Source organism: Otolemur garnettii, unplaced genomic scaffold, assembly GCF_000181295.1.
Source record: "Otolemur garnettii isolate 467f Iridium unplaced genomic scaffold, OtoGar3 scaffold00039, whole genome shotgun sequence".
In the NCBI taxonomy this organism is placed as follows: Eukaryota; Metazoa; Chordata; class Mammalia; order Primates; family Galagidae; genus Otolemur; species Otolemur garnettii.
The window spans coordinates 3,201,235-3,217,804 of record NW_003852434.1 but is presented as its reverse complement, the minus strand read 5'-3'; the positions used below and the strand labels follow the sequence as shown (position 1 = coordinate 3,217,804).

Below are 16,570 nucleotides of genomic sequence, written 5' to 3'. Positions count from 1 at the left end.
GTGAGAGTAACCCACCCCTCCCCCTAACTTGAAATGAGTTTTTCTCCTGTGTGGGCGTGCGTTAGCTCATCTGCTGGCTTCATATTAGTATTGAGTACATTGGATAATTGCTTTTCTACACATATTTTTCTTGTACATATAGAAGTCAGTGCTAGAAGTCACAGTACCATATATGTAATTGAATTTGGTGGCTGTTGCCAAATTGATGTCTTCAGAAGTTGTAGTGTTACTCCATCCCACTCCCACTGCCAAGCACAGTATTCAATTGCTATTTCCCCCTCATCTATCCCATAGATATAGTATTGTCGGCCTTGCGGTTGTTTTTTGCCAGCCTTATGTGGGAGAAATTAGTTTCTCAGAGTAGCGTTAATGTTTCTAAGAAGACATTGCACACCGTTACCTTTTTGTCCTTAGTATGTTTAATTGTCAAGTAGTTTGTTCTTTAAGATACTGCTTTGTAAGTCAGAAGGCCTGTATCTCCTAAGTATCTAAAGCTCTAAAAGTTAGGAACTTACTTTTAAATTTTGAGTTCTGGGACTAAAACATACCACCAAATGTTTGCTGGTTGCCTCTGTGGGGCAGGCAGCACATGCCTGGTGAGACAGTGAGGTAGAGCTGGCCCAACTGGCCTGAGCGTGTCACCTGGAAGCAGCCGAGAGGATGCGTGACACAGTGCAGGCAACCATGGGAGCATCTGGAAAGTTTCAGGAGTAAGGGAACAGCAGGGAATGTTTTCCAAAAGATGTCTTTTCGCCTGCAATCTGAAGTCTGACCTGACGCAGGTGGGACAGGGAAGAGGGTGGGGCAAGGACAGTGTGTCTTGTCTAGGTGGATGGGGGTAAATGAGCAGCAAACAGATGCAGAGACAGAACAGTAATCCAGAAGACTATGCATTTTAAGAAAAACAGCATGGACATTTATTTCTATCTTTACAAAATTAAACTCTACATAGAGAACCTATTAGGATTTCTTTTGAAGCTGTCACACTACTAAAGAATACCTTGATGATATTGGCCTTGTGTGTTACTCTACATGTCCACGTCTTCTGACAGTTTTTGAAGTTGCGCATGTTCACATTTGACTTTCATACCAACCTTGTGAAGTGGTTAGGTTTGGTAATAATATACCTATCCCAATGAGGAAACAGTCCCCAAGAGGCTGAGGCCCAGCACGATTGCAGCACCAGCCTTCAGCAGAGTCAGATCTTGAGTCCAAGAGATTTTGGATCCCCTCTTCAGCACGCTGCCTTTGTACTCTCCGTATTTCTGGTTAGTGATAACTAAGCCTTTCTGAGAATAGCATTGTTATAAAAGTGCAGCTCTGTTGAAACTTGAGTGACTTAAAGCACGATATTGCAAGAGCCTTCCAGTCTCAGTGGCATGGTGCTTCAGCCAGCTCTTTGTAGCTTATTAAAACAAACTGTGACATACTGAGAAGACATTCACTGACATATTTTATTTTGCTATCCGTGCATTTCCTTGTGATTACACAATCTCATTCCAAGAGGAGTGAGAAATCAGACCGAGGCCAGCATCGCTGCCTTTTCTGGTCTGAAGCACTTATAATGAGAGGCAGTTAGATGTTGCTTTGTAGAAACGAAAGAAAAACATTGCTCTCTAAAAATAATGTTTTAGATCAGGTATAGGACAAATGAAGTCACACCCCCTAATATATTTGTCTCTTGCATAAATATTGAGGGTTTTGGAAAAACTATAAATAGTATTCCAAAGCCAGATGCAGCCACTTCAGTGCTTTGTGTCTGACCTTAGACAGGCAACTTAATTTCTCTAGGATTCAGTCTCCTCATTTTAAAAACTAAGGTAATACCTATCACAAAAGTTGATGTGAGAATTAGAGACACACAATTCCCTCAGATGTGGTTGTTTCAGTTTTACGTTTCTGCAACAGGGATTTATCTAACGGTAGATGGTACATTTACCGTCATAGCTCCCCGCCCCTCCAAGGCTCTGATGGTGCTTCTAACGATCAGTGATATCAAATTGAGGAAATAATAGCATGTAAAAAGGTTAATGCAATGTGCATTCGGTAAGTAGCTGCTGTCATTCTTTATTAAAAATTAAGACAGAATTATGGCTCCTGTGTAGGGGAAGTAAAGCCTACCTGGAGGTAGATATATATACAGAAAACCAGGTGTGTGAGGTGGCCACGTGTAGGAGAGCTCATCTTTTCTAGGAACCTAGATATCGAAGGTGTGAGGCTGTAGTGAGACCAGTTAGTGGAACTAATAAGTGTCTACACTATTTAGGGAGAGCCAGATGGGGCAGGAATGAAAAGTAGGTCTTATTAATCCATGCAACTATCAAAGATGGTGGTGGTTGTCACTTTTTTTCTCTTGTTTTTTTTAAGGAAGTCTTACCTTGAATGTCTTCAGATTAATCACACCTGTGTTGCACAGAGACCTGGCCAGGACTGATTGTTTATTCTTTGTCCAGGTGTTAAAGGGAGAGCCTGGCTCCTTTTTATAGGAGTAGCAATACTAGCTGGAGACCCTCAGGGAAAAGTGACTTTTAAGAAAGAGATTGGGAGCCAGGCTCACTGGCACATGTCTATAGTCCCAGCGACTAGGGTGGCTGAGGTCCTCTCTAGTGGGAGGACCACTTGAGCCCAGGAGTTTGAGGCCAGTCTGGGCAACATAGCAGGACCTGGGCTTTATTTTAAAAAAAAGAAAGAAAGAGGGAAAGAGAGAGATTAGGGGATTAGGACATGATGTTTTGTTCAACTGTACCTCCCCTCTTGGAAAGTTTCCTTCCAGTGGAAGACTTGAAGGTGCCAAGTTACACTTTATTAAACAAGGAGGCAGCCTGTGCTTACAGATCTTTGCCTGCAAACCCACGTGAAAGACCTACACTCTAGTTTAAGTGTCTCTAACGTGGGTGAGAAGAGTGGAGATGTGAATCTCAGGTAGGTGGAACATAAAACAGGCACATACTATACAGGCTGTTTGTAGCCCCCTCTCTTTTAAATATAGATTTAAAATGTGTCTTGATATACACAGAAGTTAGGGCTAAGGGGACATTAACGCCAGCTCTTTCAAACAGTTCAAAATGTATTTCGGTGGGAGGGGAAAATATAAAGCTAATGTGGTAAAATGCTAACATTTATCTGAGTGAAGGGTTCTGTGGGAATTCCTTTTTTACTATCTTTATGTTGTAAATTTTTCTGTAAGTATAAAATTATTTTTAAAGAAAAAGTTAAGAGCATCTTCTTGAGTGTCTTTCCATGCAAGCATATATTTTATGTAATTAAATCTTACTTTTGTATGTATACCCTGTGAAGGTATTCATCTAGACTGCCATTGGTCATTTGATCATTTCCAATTATTTGCTACCATAAACAGTGCTACCTGGAGATCCTTAGGTACATACTTGCAGATACTTGGAATGAAATCCCTGCTTTCCTTTGAAACGCCTGCCGCTCCCATGATGGACCTGATAGAAAAATTCACAGTAAATTAACCAACTAATGCTTAAAATAAAGTCCTTAATAAAAAAAAAATTAATGGGCTAAATGGTGATCTTTATTTATTAGTATCTAGGTAAAACAAATGTTGCTAATCTACCATAAGATCTAGAAAAAATTCTTCACCCTTGACTCATCTCATGTAATGAAACTTCTTCAGACAAATTTTTTGGTGACATGACTTGAAACATCTTGGCTGAATGCTGACTGCTTGAGTAATTATGAAGAGCAGAAGGAAGTTTTTCTTGAAGGCATAGCTTTCTGACCTCATTATGTTGGAAACAGTGGTCAAATAAAACTTTGCCCTCATTCCAATCAGCTTCACTCCTTTTACTGATTGTCAGATATTTTGATTAGATCACCATTCTTACTCCAGCAGCAGATAGGCCCAGGGGATATTTTTCCAGAGTCAATACAGTCATATGCTTTGTTCTGTTGATTCACCTTCAGCTTCCAATGATGCATGTAAAAAATTGAAACTATAGAATACAATTCTATTTTACCCTCAGAATAAAACAGAATTCATTTCTGTATGTGACATTTGTGCTAAAGTAAAGCATTAATGTTTGATCCAGTTTTTAAGTGCCCCCTAATGGTTTTGAGAGACAAAACAAAACATCTTGTCTAAGATGGGTCCGAAGGATCCAGGAGATGAAGAGACACCCTTGATTCTCGCTGGCTAACCCTCCTAACTTCCTGGCCCTACCTCAACCATAACAAACTGCAGACATTTCAATAAAACCATTTCCAGGACATTTACATGTTTCAAAAACAGACCTAGATGGGTCAAATTGCATTTGAATTTGGCACGTCCATTAGGTTCAATCACAAGGCAGTGTGTGTGCTGCCTTTCCTTTTCCTTCTTCCGTTCAGTAAACTGGAGTGAAGGAGGGTGGATTAATAAACCTTAGATTATAAATTAGCGACCAGTGCTGTATTCTACGTTTAATTAGGACTGAGAATAGGCTAAAGACCCTTTTCCATCTAATCTCTAGTTGTGAGGTAGGTGCTGGGTCAGTGATAGGCGTGTACATACTGTACAGGGCTTGCTAACCCTAGCCCAGGGCACTCCACTCATGAACCACCACGAAGCAAGTTGTTATTCAGTTGAAAACCATGGAGTTGCAAATATGTTTCATGTCTCTGATGCAGAGAATAAATATTGTTTTAAACCTGACTTTTTTCATTTTTTTCACTTAAAAATATGTAGGCTGTAAAATGACACTTTCTAAGTGCTCGCTGTGATAGGGACGCTGGCAGCAGGAGCAGTGGTCATCATTTGTTTAGCTAGGAATGAGGAAAAGTTAGAAATAGTGGATCTTTTCTTTAAAACACTCAACAATCTCCTCTAACCTTAAAGACTTTCTCTGGAAATCTTTTGAGTATACATGTGTTTGTATATGGTGAAAATGCTGACTTAAAGTAGAGTTAGAAACATTTTTAACTTTGAAATGAATTTTGGTAGATTAAAACCTAAGAGCAGTCCCTCTTCCCGGCCCCACACTGCTCTGTCACCTGGGCTAGAGTGCTGTGGCATTATCCTAGCTCACTGCAACCTCAAGCTCTGGGGCCCAAGTGAACCCTCCTGCCTCAGCGTCCCAAGGAGCTGGGGTTACAGGTGTGCATCACCACACCTAGCTATTTCTTGTAGAGACAGGGGCTTGACCTGCTCCCCAGCTTAAAATCTCTCCTTGACTGAAGTAAGTTCTCTTTCTGTGGAGGCCTAAGTTCAGTCAAGGAGAGATCTTAAGCTGGGATCTTAAAATCCCTTTAAGTTCCTAAAGCATTCAGTGGCTCATTGGTTAGCTGTTACTATAAGGTAACTGACCATGGCAACTATTTTTATCTCTTTTGCTGCCATTTTTGCTAAATCCCTTATTCTCCTTGTATATTCTTTAGTATACAAGTTTTCCTTTGGAAAATTTTCACCTAAGGTTTGCAATTAGTATGTCATTGCCTGTGGTGTTTCTGTTTAACCCATATTTGTCCCCAGGATGATGTCAGGTTAACCGCTTTGGTTTTATTTACATCTATTTATTTATATCATTTTATTAAATGAAAAGTTCTAATACCTGGCTAATAAAAGGTTGGCCCTGAGGTGCCTACCTGTGAGAGTGCCGCTGTATTCCTACAAGTACCTACTAACACCCGACTCTTGGCTTTGTTGACTAATCTTTTCTTTCTTGCTTTTCACTTTTAGCAGACCTACTCCAATGAAGTCCATTGTGTTGAAGAGATTCTGAAGGTGAGTTCATTGTTACTGTTTCTGATTTGAAGAAATCCTTAAGTAGGCAGACATAAATGCATTTAAAGAACAGTTACCATTCCCAAACCTCTTTAAACAATTTTTCCCCTCCAAAAGCAAAGTAAACCAACATAGTAACAAAGAGGATCTAGGAACATAACTGAATTCTTTAACAGATTTTATTAATTATTATTATTACTATTATTTTTTACCTAGAGACAGAGTCTCACTTTATCACCTTCGGTAGAGTGCTGTGGTATCACACAGCTCATGGCAACCTCCATTGGGCTTAGGTGATTCTCTGAGTAGCTGGGACTACAGGCATCCACCACAATGCTCAGTTTTTTGTGATGGTTTGACCGGGGCCGGGTTTGAACCCACCACCCTCAGTATATGGGGCCAGCGCCCTACCCACTGAGCCACAGGCACTGCCCAGATTTTATTAATTAAATTGAAGTCTACAGACTACAAGGCATTTGGACCAGAAGTTTTATGGTACCTCTCAAGTTTTTCTGGCTGTCCATAAAGACCCAGGAGAGTTAGTTGCTCACTTCCCAGAGAGGAACCATGTTGATGTGGCACCAGTGGTCACATAGAGCTTGATATATGCCACTTGGTGTGGCATCTTCTTCCATGAGACCATGACCTGTTAAAGGAATTCAAAAACAAAAACTTAGTGGGAAGGAAACGGGCATCTTTAAACTTAACCTTAAAGGGTTTTTTGCTTTTGTTCCTAGTTCAGTGAAGTCTGTTTTGAACAAATATATCATAGACTGTATTACCCATTTGTTGAGTTTTTCTTGCGTAAGGATGACCAGTTCCTTATATAGTTTAATTCAAGGACAAAAATATAAGTTCTCCTCATGAACCAGCATGCTTTCTTTCTATCAATCAAAGAAGAATTAGATAAATTATCATGTTTCCCATTTTGGCTATAATTTCTAGGAAATCTAGAGCTTGATTTTGATGCTCAGATATAGTAATTGTAAAACCTGAGGATTTTGTGTATTTATTGCTTAGCTTTCCTCTCTGGTCTTTAGTTTGCTTCTAGGTCGATTTTTAGTGATATTCTTGCTGTCCTTTACTGTAAGGTTTCTGATTTTTTCCTTTCCTTTTAATTAGTAGGAGAGGTGTACATAACACCTATGCCTATTAATTTGAACCTCTGCTGCTCATGTTTTCTCTCAAAATATGCATGTAATTTTTTCTTTAAAACAAGTTTCATTGTAAAGTATTAAGTGATGGTTGTCCTGAAATTAGTAATTCAGTGCAGTTACCTCCTCACTTATGAAATATTTGACAAAAGTACTATCTAGGGTGGGAGCTGTGGCTCATGCCTATATAAGCCTAGCATTTGGGGAGGCTGAGGTGGGAGGATTGCATGAGGCCAGGATTATGAGACCAGCTAAGTATCTAATCAGATGTTTGGAAAACAGATTTATAATGTTTGTTTTACAGTCTTTTGTCCTGTCTTTTGTAGTTAAGCCTTTCTGAGAAAGAAATAGCTCTAAAAAAACATACTTTGAACTGCTAAAAGCGAGAAAGTTTTGTCAACTAACAAGTAAGATTAATAACAAGTTAGTTACCTTGATCAAGGTTTAGTATCCTTTTCCTTTTCTATTTCTGCAGTTCTTTCGTATAGTGAGTCATGAGAATAATAAATGACTTAATTATAAAAGATGGTCTTAGCATTTTATCTGAAATTGTGTATAATTCTGTAGTTGGAATGTAAATGCAGCATTGTAGATTTGTTGTCTTCTGCATATGTCAGATGCTTCTTAGATTTTGATGTCAAGACACGTTGCATTCTTTATTTAGGAATAATGACATTTTAGCATTAGGCAAGCATTTTTTTTTTGGTAGAGACAGAGTCTCACTTTATTGTCCTCGGTAGAGTGCTGTGGCATCACATAGCTCATAGCAACCTCCAACTCCTGGCTTAGGTGATTCTCTTACCTCAGCCTCCCAAGTAGCTGGGACTACAGGCACCTGCCACAACACCCAGCTATTTTTTTTTGTTGCAGTTTGGCCGGGGCCAGGTTTGAACTGCCACCCTTGGTACATGGGGCGGGCGCCCTACCCACTGAGCCACAGGCGCTGCCCAAGGCAAGCATTTTTAATTTAAAGAACCCCTCTGTCCTTTCCTCACCCAGTCTTACCTTAATGAGTTATTGCCTTTCTAGGAGTGCTTGCGAGCAAGTGGTTAATGCAAACAAAGGATGGATATTTTCATTTGGAAATCATAGATATTGGGAAAGCAAAAAGAAGTATGTTTAGGATTGACGAGGCCGTAGCCTTTTTCACAGTGGAAACTGAGTCTATGACTTTCTCTGTGACCTCATTTAAGTTGTATGGCCTCCCTGGGCTTTGGCACCCCTGCTGAAAAAGTGAAGGCCTCAGGCTGGGAGATGATTGAGGGTCTGTGTCAGCTCTCACGGAGGCTGGTCTAAGTACTCTCTTGCCTTATGGTTCCCATTCTGATCTGGTACCAGCAATTCATTAAGATTGCCAGGAATCCAAACACAAATCTTTCTGATGAGCAATAAAGGCAGTAAATAGTTTCCTAACAGAGAAAATCAATCATAGAAGATATTATTTGGTTCTCTGGGGGCAATATTTGGGGTGGAGGTGTCCTAATGAAGGGGAAGTAGTAGCCTGTAGCTCCCGTAGCTGGCGAGTTAAGAAGAGAGCAGACAGGCATTGCTGGCAGCCAGGAGTGGCCATGCCCCAGGGCCCAGAAAGGGCAGCGCTCCCCGGGGGTGTAATAGAAACACCTCAGGCTTTCTGCTTTCAGTGTCTCCGTCTCTTGGGGAATTGATGTAGCCCTGGCCGACGCATCGCAGCATTTCTTAATGCTGCTGCGGGGAGCAGTGGCACTGTTATTTGTGTGCGCATTTGTTCATTTATTGAACAAATATCCGTTAAACTTCCAGATACCTTTCTAGGCACTGGGATATCATCGTGAAGAAGACAGAGTCCTTGCTGTCACAGAGATGATTATGGGAAAGAAAATTGTATAATGTTGGGTTTTGATGAATTCTATAAATAATGTGACAGGTCAGTGAACAGAGGATTCAGAGGGAAGAGTTGGTGGAAAAATCTTGAGGTGGGAGGAAATTGGTATTGTTAAGGGAACAGCTATAACTGGACAGTGTGTCCAGTGCAAAATGAGCATGGAAGGACAGGACAGAGCCAAGTGATTTGGCTCATTTGTAAGTCACTGTTAAGGTAGTGAGTGAAATCATGGCCTCGTGAGTCTTTCTGGACAGGCTCCTCCTTTGTAATGGCCCCAATTCTCCTAAGGCCTAAGGCCCTCTAGTAAGGTAGACATTTAGGGAAGTATATAAATCTTTTCAGACTACCAGGGAACCACTTAGAGGCTGGAAGAATTTATGTGCTTTCCAATTGCCTGATTAGATAGCCAGGGCAGCCTTAGACATTGGAGTACAATGGAGGTGGTTTAGGAATAATTGGTGACCTAAAAGTCAGAAATCACGGAGATTCCAAAGAAATGACTGGAAAACTTAAGGGTGATCCTTTCAAAGACCTTTTCTATTATTATGTTTTGATATTGTAGCATTATGCTAGTTCTGTGCCTTAATGTATTGTCAAGTAAATAAAACAGGGTGCTGACTTTGGCATAACTAGACTTTTAATTAAAAGTTGTAGTGTTTTAAATTTCTCAAGTACCCTTTGTGCACCATGCCTTCAAGCACTTTACATAAACTACTCTTACAACACTTTGAAAAAAGTAAGTAGTCTGAGCCCACCTCTTCATGAGAACTGAGGCTTAGTTCAGACAGTTTCCTGGGGCTGGCAGGGCTGGTGAATCAGAGTGAGGACTCCCGCCTGGGCCTCTGGCTTCAGAGCTATTACTCTCTCCAGGATATCTTAGTACAGGACTCCTGTTGTGTCCTGAACAAAGCAGGACACTAGATGGTGACCAGGACCAGGAAGTGATTTCTCTTTGAACTGATACTGGCTCTCCAGTAATTTTTGTTATGTCGATTGTCACCAAAACAAAGTCTCTTATGTGTATCCTGGGGCTATGATAACCTAAATCACAGCGAGAGAGAAGCAAGAGAGAAAGGCGTGCCTGGAGGGTGGGAGTGGAGTCCTTGCTGGAGCACCATCTGTAGGTGTAGTGCCAGTCACAGGATGTTTCTGCACAAGTGGAGGATGCACAGCCCCCCGGAAAGAGTGGAGGGTCAGGGTACCTGACGTCTTCCTCAGGGGCACCAGCTTGGTTGGTAGAGTTGCCTGTGGATTGGTAAGCCAGTTTCCTGGGTGGGTCTGACAAATGTGGGAAGGGAAGGACTTCTCGCTCTTTGAGAAGACAAAGGGAACTTTGACCTGTGCTCTGGCAGCCTTCAGCTTCCTGGAGGACCTTGACCTGGTCATTTTGGACCTCAGTTTTCTCACTCTAAAATGGTGAGAGGTTGGAATTAATGCTATCCAATGCTGTTTTAGCCCTTTAAAAAGTGTGTGTATGTATGTATGTATTTGTGATTACCTGACATACCTGTTTTCTACCAAAAAAAAATTGTTTTTAGCAAAGCAAAATAGAATTCATGAATGTTGTTGAGTTCTTAGGAGAAAATAATTTATGTCAAAATAAATACATTACTTTATAAGATCTAGAAATCTCCAATGAAGAAAGTAGTAAAAATCAAACTTCCCTGAACAGAAAAGAAAGGTAATTTTTTTAAGGCCCTGTCTTGCAAAAGTTCTTATGTGCTAATAGTATGTATCAGGGAAGGGTCAAATCCATTAAAACTCTCCCAAGTGGAACAAGTGACCTGAATTACTTGTTTGCTTAAGTCAAACAGGAAAGTTCTTCTTCCTTTGAACTGAAATAATTCCAGGAAATGCAATAAAGCAGCTGAGGGAGGAAGAAAGCCTTGAGCAGGGGCAGCTCTGCCAGCCCAGCCGGGCGCCTGCAGTCTGCACAGCTCCACAGGCTCTGGCAGTGCCTGTCACAGCGTGTGTGCGTGACAACACTCGAGCTGTTGCGTTCATTCACCATCTACACTCCTGTTTTGGTTTTGCAGACCAAATTTTCCCCTACTTTTGTAAGTTGGAGATCGTCCGTTTTAAACATAGCCCACTAAAGTAGGGATTTAAAAAGAAAAAAATGAACTGACTTTTATGATTGTACTTTTTTCATTTACCATCAATCCATACTATGTTAAGTTCAAATAGTTAAGTAACAGTGACTGTTCTGTGTATAATTTACCTTTTCTTCTTTTCTCCCCCTCCCAAATCTCTTTCCAGGAAATGACCCATTCATGGCCTCCTCCTCTGACAGCAATACATACGCCTAGTACAGCTGAGCCGTCCAAATTTCCTTTCCCCACAAAGGTAACTCATTTAAAGCAGAGCAGGCACTACGTCCACCCATCTTAGTGCAAAGTCGGAGGTGTTGCTGAAAGCCAGCTTGATAACGTACTGCTTTCATTTCTGTAGTGCTTCGTGATGCTTCCAGACGCTTCATTCTCCAACTTAAATTAATAAGAACATCTTGGATTTGTATATTAAAGCATTGAGAGCATTCTAATACATTTTCTCACATGAGGGTCCTGACTTTAGAGGTGGGAAAACAGAGGTACAGAGAAATGTCTGATTGGTAGTTCAGAATTGAGGCATATTCACGTGTATATCTTAACACATCTCGCATTCCCTTGGTTTTCTCAGAGTTTGCGATCAGCTGCACAATGCTGATTTAATAACAAGCAAGTAAACTGCTCACTTGTGTGTTTTCGTGATAGCATCGATGACCAGCGTCCTAAAACACTGTTAATCTCCCTTTTATGTGGTTTATGTTTGTGGTAACCTTCAGAGTCTAGGAATTATACCTTCAGATCTGTATTCTGTTCAGCCTGGTTTGAATCCACATTCTTATATATATTTAAATATGTAAAAAAGTATTTATAGTTAATTGCTTTCCAACATACTGTTTTTAGAATGCATAAGTTGTATTATAAGAATGCATATCTATAGTTATATCTATAAGTTATCTATTTTTTTTTGGCCGGGGCTTGGTTTGAACCCACCACCTCCGGCATATGGGGCCGGCACCCTACTCCTTTGAGGCACAGGTGCTGCCCATATAAGTTGTCTATTTTACCTATTTTATAAGGGTAGCCATTTTCAAAAGGTGATTCATTATTACTGGTTTTAAAAGGCCTTAAAATCTAAACATATTTTTGCTCAACACCAAAGAAAAGTGAACTCTAGGAAAGAACAGAAGCAATAAAAGCTATTTTATGTAAAAAAGAAATTAATCACTGTTTGCAATTATGCATTAAAAAATGAGATTGAATATAGAAAGATGGATAGCTAGAAAGGTTGTGGAGGGACCTGTTAATTACAGGATGGATATGGTGGGAAGTGTGGATATTCTCTGTACCATTTCCATTTTGCTGCGTATTTGGAAGTTTCATAAGACTGTCCTTTCAATATTTAAGGCTCTGTACTTTTGCCCCTTATATTTATAAATCTTAATGTTTTCATAACTAGAGACTTTTCATTTTCTTTCTAGGATTCTCAACACATCAGTTCTACAACCCAAAACCAAAGTAAGTAAATGTCTGTTTATTACCCTGTGGAAGATAAAGCATAGTTTTTACCGTTTTAACATAAAAATATTAGTGGACAGTGCCCTGGCAGAGATGTGGCCTTAGAAAGGAGAGCAAACATGCAGCTTATTCTTCATTGGGATTTCAGATTGTTGCAAAGAGCTAATGAAGATGTTTAAGTAAACATGACTTGGTGTTACTGACACGTGATCAGTATCTTATTTGTGACTCTCAAAGTTTTGTAACCCAGGAATTCTATTTAAAAATGGGTTATGGTATTTTTGGGGTCCTTTTTTAAGGGGTTGTAAATACAGTACTAAACTCAGAGGGAAACAGAAGAAAGCCAATGGGCTCCATTTTTTCTGTTCAACAGTAACCCCTCAGATCAGTAAATTCTTTGTGTCCCAACAACATACAAGGCATGTCTGGCCTTACGAAAATGACTAGCATATTTATGGTCACTTAGCTCATAGTGTGGAAGGGGAGTAAGACACTTGCACAAGTGCTGATATGAGAGGCAGGATGTGGTGATTGCCGAAGTGGTGAAGCGTCAGTCTTCAGAGGACAGGAGGTCACAGCAGGGTGGATGGTGTCTGCTCTTTGGGAAAGGAGAGTTCAGAGACACTCCATACAGGTGACTTTTCCTTCCAGTCTGTCACCACATTCTTTTCTCTCACTTGCATATTTTTTTCTTGATTATGTTGTTGTTTGAATTGCAAAGGTATGAGGTGAGGAAAAAAGATTTTAAAAAGCAAGAAACAATATCCTTCCTCTAGTATAGGAGTGGATAGACTGTAGCCTGAGAATCAAATCTGCCCTGCAGCTAGTTTTTGTAAAGTTTTCCTGGGATATAGCCATGCCCACTCATTTATTAGTCTACAATGATAGCACACAAAACCTAAAGTACTTACTATCTATCTGGCCTTTGTTTAAAAAAAATGCTTGGCATTTTTTAATCTAGAGATAGTGAATATCCGACAAAGAACCCTTAATAATTTTTTTCCAAATATAGAGAAATAAACCTGACTATTGCCACAGTATTGTATAATTATCCAAGTAAAATTAACTGATGGCTGCTTGGGGAGACTGGGAATCTTTTCTCTCATATCTTGGTAGCCAATCTGAGGATAGATGACCAGTGCAAGAGGACAGTCTGGAGCTGGAGCTCCCTCTGAATGTGGATTTGGTTACTGTGTTCGCTTTTCACCTCTTGCTTCCCTCCTCCATCTGACTGGGCTGCCAATCATGTGGACTCTATGCCTTCCACAGGTTGCCCATGGCTTGCATGGTTGCTAACTCAGCTTTGAAAAGAATCCTTAATCCTTTAAACTACTTGAGGTCCCCCTTTTTGTAACAGAGTTGTAGATGGACTGGTAAGCATTGCCTTGGCCAAGGAGGCAATGTGGGCCACTTCCTTCTTATTGCCATGAGCAAGTGCTGGTCCTAGTGGGTCTCCTACAGGTCACAGATCACCAACTGCTACTTCAGGGTCTTTGCTGCTGGTGCCACTTTGTCTCTTGGTGTTCAGGGAACCGTATTTATCTTTATGAGGATGTGGCCTTAGAACATTCTCTTATTCCCCACCTCCAACTAGAGAGGTCTAGTCGTATGTCAGATAAAGAGGGGTGGGGTGTGGATGGGTGTAGTTTTCCGTGAAATGTAGAGTATGGCACCCATTTCTCACGGTCTGCCCAGCAAGTGAATTCTGACTTCTTCAACACTGACCTTATGGAATCGGTACACGGGGAGAGGGCAAGTGTAGGGGTTTTACTTGGATGGCCTATTGTCTATGTGCACATTAGCAAAAGGGGGCAGTCTAAGGAAAAGCAGAGCTTGTGGAACTTAGAACCAGTCGAGGTGGTCATGTGGGAGTCCCTGTGGGCGATCTGGAAAGCAACTCAGCCCTCTAATTTATAGTTCTGGCCCGAGTTCTCTATGCAGGAGGGAGGCAATTTGCAAATGTCATATAACATCGCTTCTCAGCCTTTTGGCTGAAATCAAGTGAAAATATCACATAAGAGCTGCTGCCACCATGAGGATGAAGTGATTAATCACAAATAGGCAAGGCTCTCCACATTTGTGGGAAATAGCATGCACCCTGCCTTAAAGGTGCCCGTACTTCCCTTCCACTTCAGTTCTGTTTGTGGTTCCTATTACTTCATGTCTAGACAAACACAGATGCCTCCTGACTGGTTTGTTGCCTCCACACTTAAAATTTCCTGCTCCCTTCTTGGTTACATGTGGCAGCCCCACCAGATTAATCTTTCTGAGCAATCACTGTGTCATCTCCCTGTCTAGGTCCTCGATGGTGTCTCATTGCCCAGCAAATAAAGTCGTAACTTCCCATCTTGGCATTCAGGGCCCTCTGAAATCCGGCCTCCACCTGTCTTTCAGTGCTGCCCACCACAGATTCTGCACCCCTCCCTTTTCTTTTCTAAATCTGGGGCCATTTTCTTTACGTTTGCTCACCTTCTCTCCTTCCTAATGAAGGCCTTCCCTTCATCTCCTGGCCCTCTCTCTTGCCAACAGTGATTCTGCCAGAATCTTGCCCGTCTTCCTCCACACGTTTTGTTTTGTTCTTTCTCTGATTGCTACTTTCGGTCATTACAACAGACTGACCATTCTCTGGATTCCCAGGACAGTTAGTTTATGCAGTTGAATTGTGGATCCCATGGTCAACCGTAAACTCACTGAGGACAGGATCTGGTGCCTTAAACATACTGCTATCTACCAAGCAGCCTGTCAACAACTGTTGAGCAAATGAATTGGGGGCAGATGATGGTGTACCGGGAGGGAGAGAGGGGGCATGGTCAGCCAAGAGCAGAGGCTGGAACAGGGGAGTGCAGTAAATTGCTGATATGTCTTAAAATGTGAGGGGGTGAGAGCATCCCTGTCCTAGTGCTGCCCTAAGAGTCTCCTCAGGTGGCCTCAGGATAGTAGGGTGTCCCAACACTATGTGGGGAAGTTACTGGAAGTGTAATAGTGCTGCTACAAGCAATGCTTTGCAAAGTGTGTTTTTTTTTTTGTTTGTTTGTCTGTTTGTTTTTGTCTATTAAAGGAGTTTCTCCATTCTGAGTAAGATTTCTCTCTAGCAGTGACATATGTGTTATAATGGTGAGGTGTCACCAAGTGCAGTATACTTAGTACCCTGGTTAACAGAATTCATCCTAAGTAGAGGGAGGGCAAAAAAGAACTTACAACTATTGATCTTATAAATATGTCACTGAGCTGCTCTGATAAAGTTTCCCTCTTCTACAGAACAATATGATACATCTTCAAAAACCCACCCCAGTTCTCAGCAAGGAACATCGTAAGTAAACTTCTTTTGTTTATTAAGTTTGTGTTTATCATGTTGATCCATTGCTCCCCCCCCCACTTTTAAGTGGTAACATTTATAAAATACTATTGCCTTGTAGAGGGAAGAAATGACGCACATTAATATTTGGAGTATGTTCACCTATTAAAGTTTACACACCACAGGAGAGTTTGCTAAGGGGTTTTATAAAAAGAAAGATTTTTGAGCCATTAAATACATTTAGATTTTGGTAACAAGTTTTGGAGGATGTGCACAATTTAAGATTTTTCTGCCATTTTGGGGGGCTAACAGGAGCTGTCCTGCTGCCCAGCTATTCTTTATTAAGGCTGAGTAAGGCCAGATGTTTTGGGGTTTGGAGGAACATTTTAAAATGCATATGAAAGATCTTTAAACCAGCATTTTAACTCAATTTGTCGTTTCTCAATATTATTGGACTATTACTCCTTTCCTTTTTATAGCGAGAAGTGGTTCTTAGGGACTGAGTGGGGAGGCCTTTCTCTTCTTCAGTAGCTAATCCTTCATGAGCACTCTTGAGTCGCTGTCTCAGGATTTCAGGGGGTTCTGGAGTCCGGGCTCCAGCTTTCTTCTGTTTGTAGACACTGTATTTGTTTGGTGTACTTTGGAAGCTGAGGATTGCTATGGGTTGTTTTTAAAACCATATAGCTGAGCCGAAGAGGTTATTTTATCTTCTCGTCTGAATGTGTGGCTGGGGTAAATCATTATTTCCTGGGTGCCAGCTCCTTGCTGCTATTTGTTTTCATTTCTCAATAAGAAAATGAGAGAAAAAAGAATGAGTTTTTTTCTAAAGATTATTATATAATGAAGGGTGAGTTTTGCGTGTGGTAAAAATGTATTTTATTTGTGGTACTGGTATTTTAATGTCCTTTGCTAGGAAAAGAAGTAACCTATGTCAGTAATCCTCCCCTTTTTTCTTTTCACCTTTTTTTTTTT

At 40.9% G+C, this 16,570-nt stretch overlaps 1 protein-coding gene across 1 annotated transcript in view; it reads left to right on the top strand.

Annotated features, from left to right (window-relative positions):
- The window catches only part of AFF1 (AF4/FMR2 family member 1), a 199,331-nt gene that overhangs the window by 138,800 nt on the left and 43,961 nt on the right, over nucleotides 1-16,570 (top strand). The window contains exons 5-8 of the mRNA XM_023513343.1: nucleotides 5,681-5,725; nucleotides 11,000-11,086; nucleotides 12,267-12,303; nucleotides 15,562-15,613. Coding sequence (XP_023369111.1) covers nucleotides 5,681-5,725; nucleotides 11,000-11,086; nucleotides 12,267-12,303; nucleotides 15,562-15,613 — 221 coding nt within the window. The remainder of the gene's footprint in view (nucleotides 1-5,680; nucleotides 5,726-10,999; nucleotides 11,087-12,266; nucleotides 12,304-15,561; nucleotides 15,614-16,570) is intronic.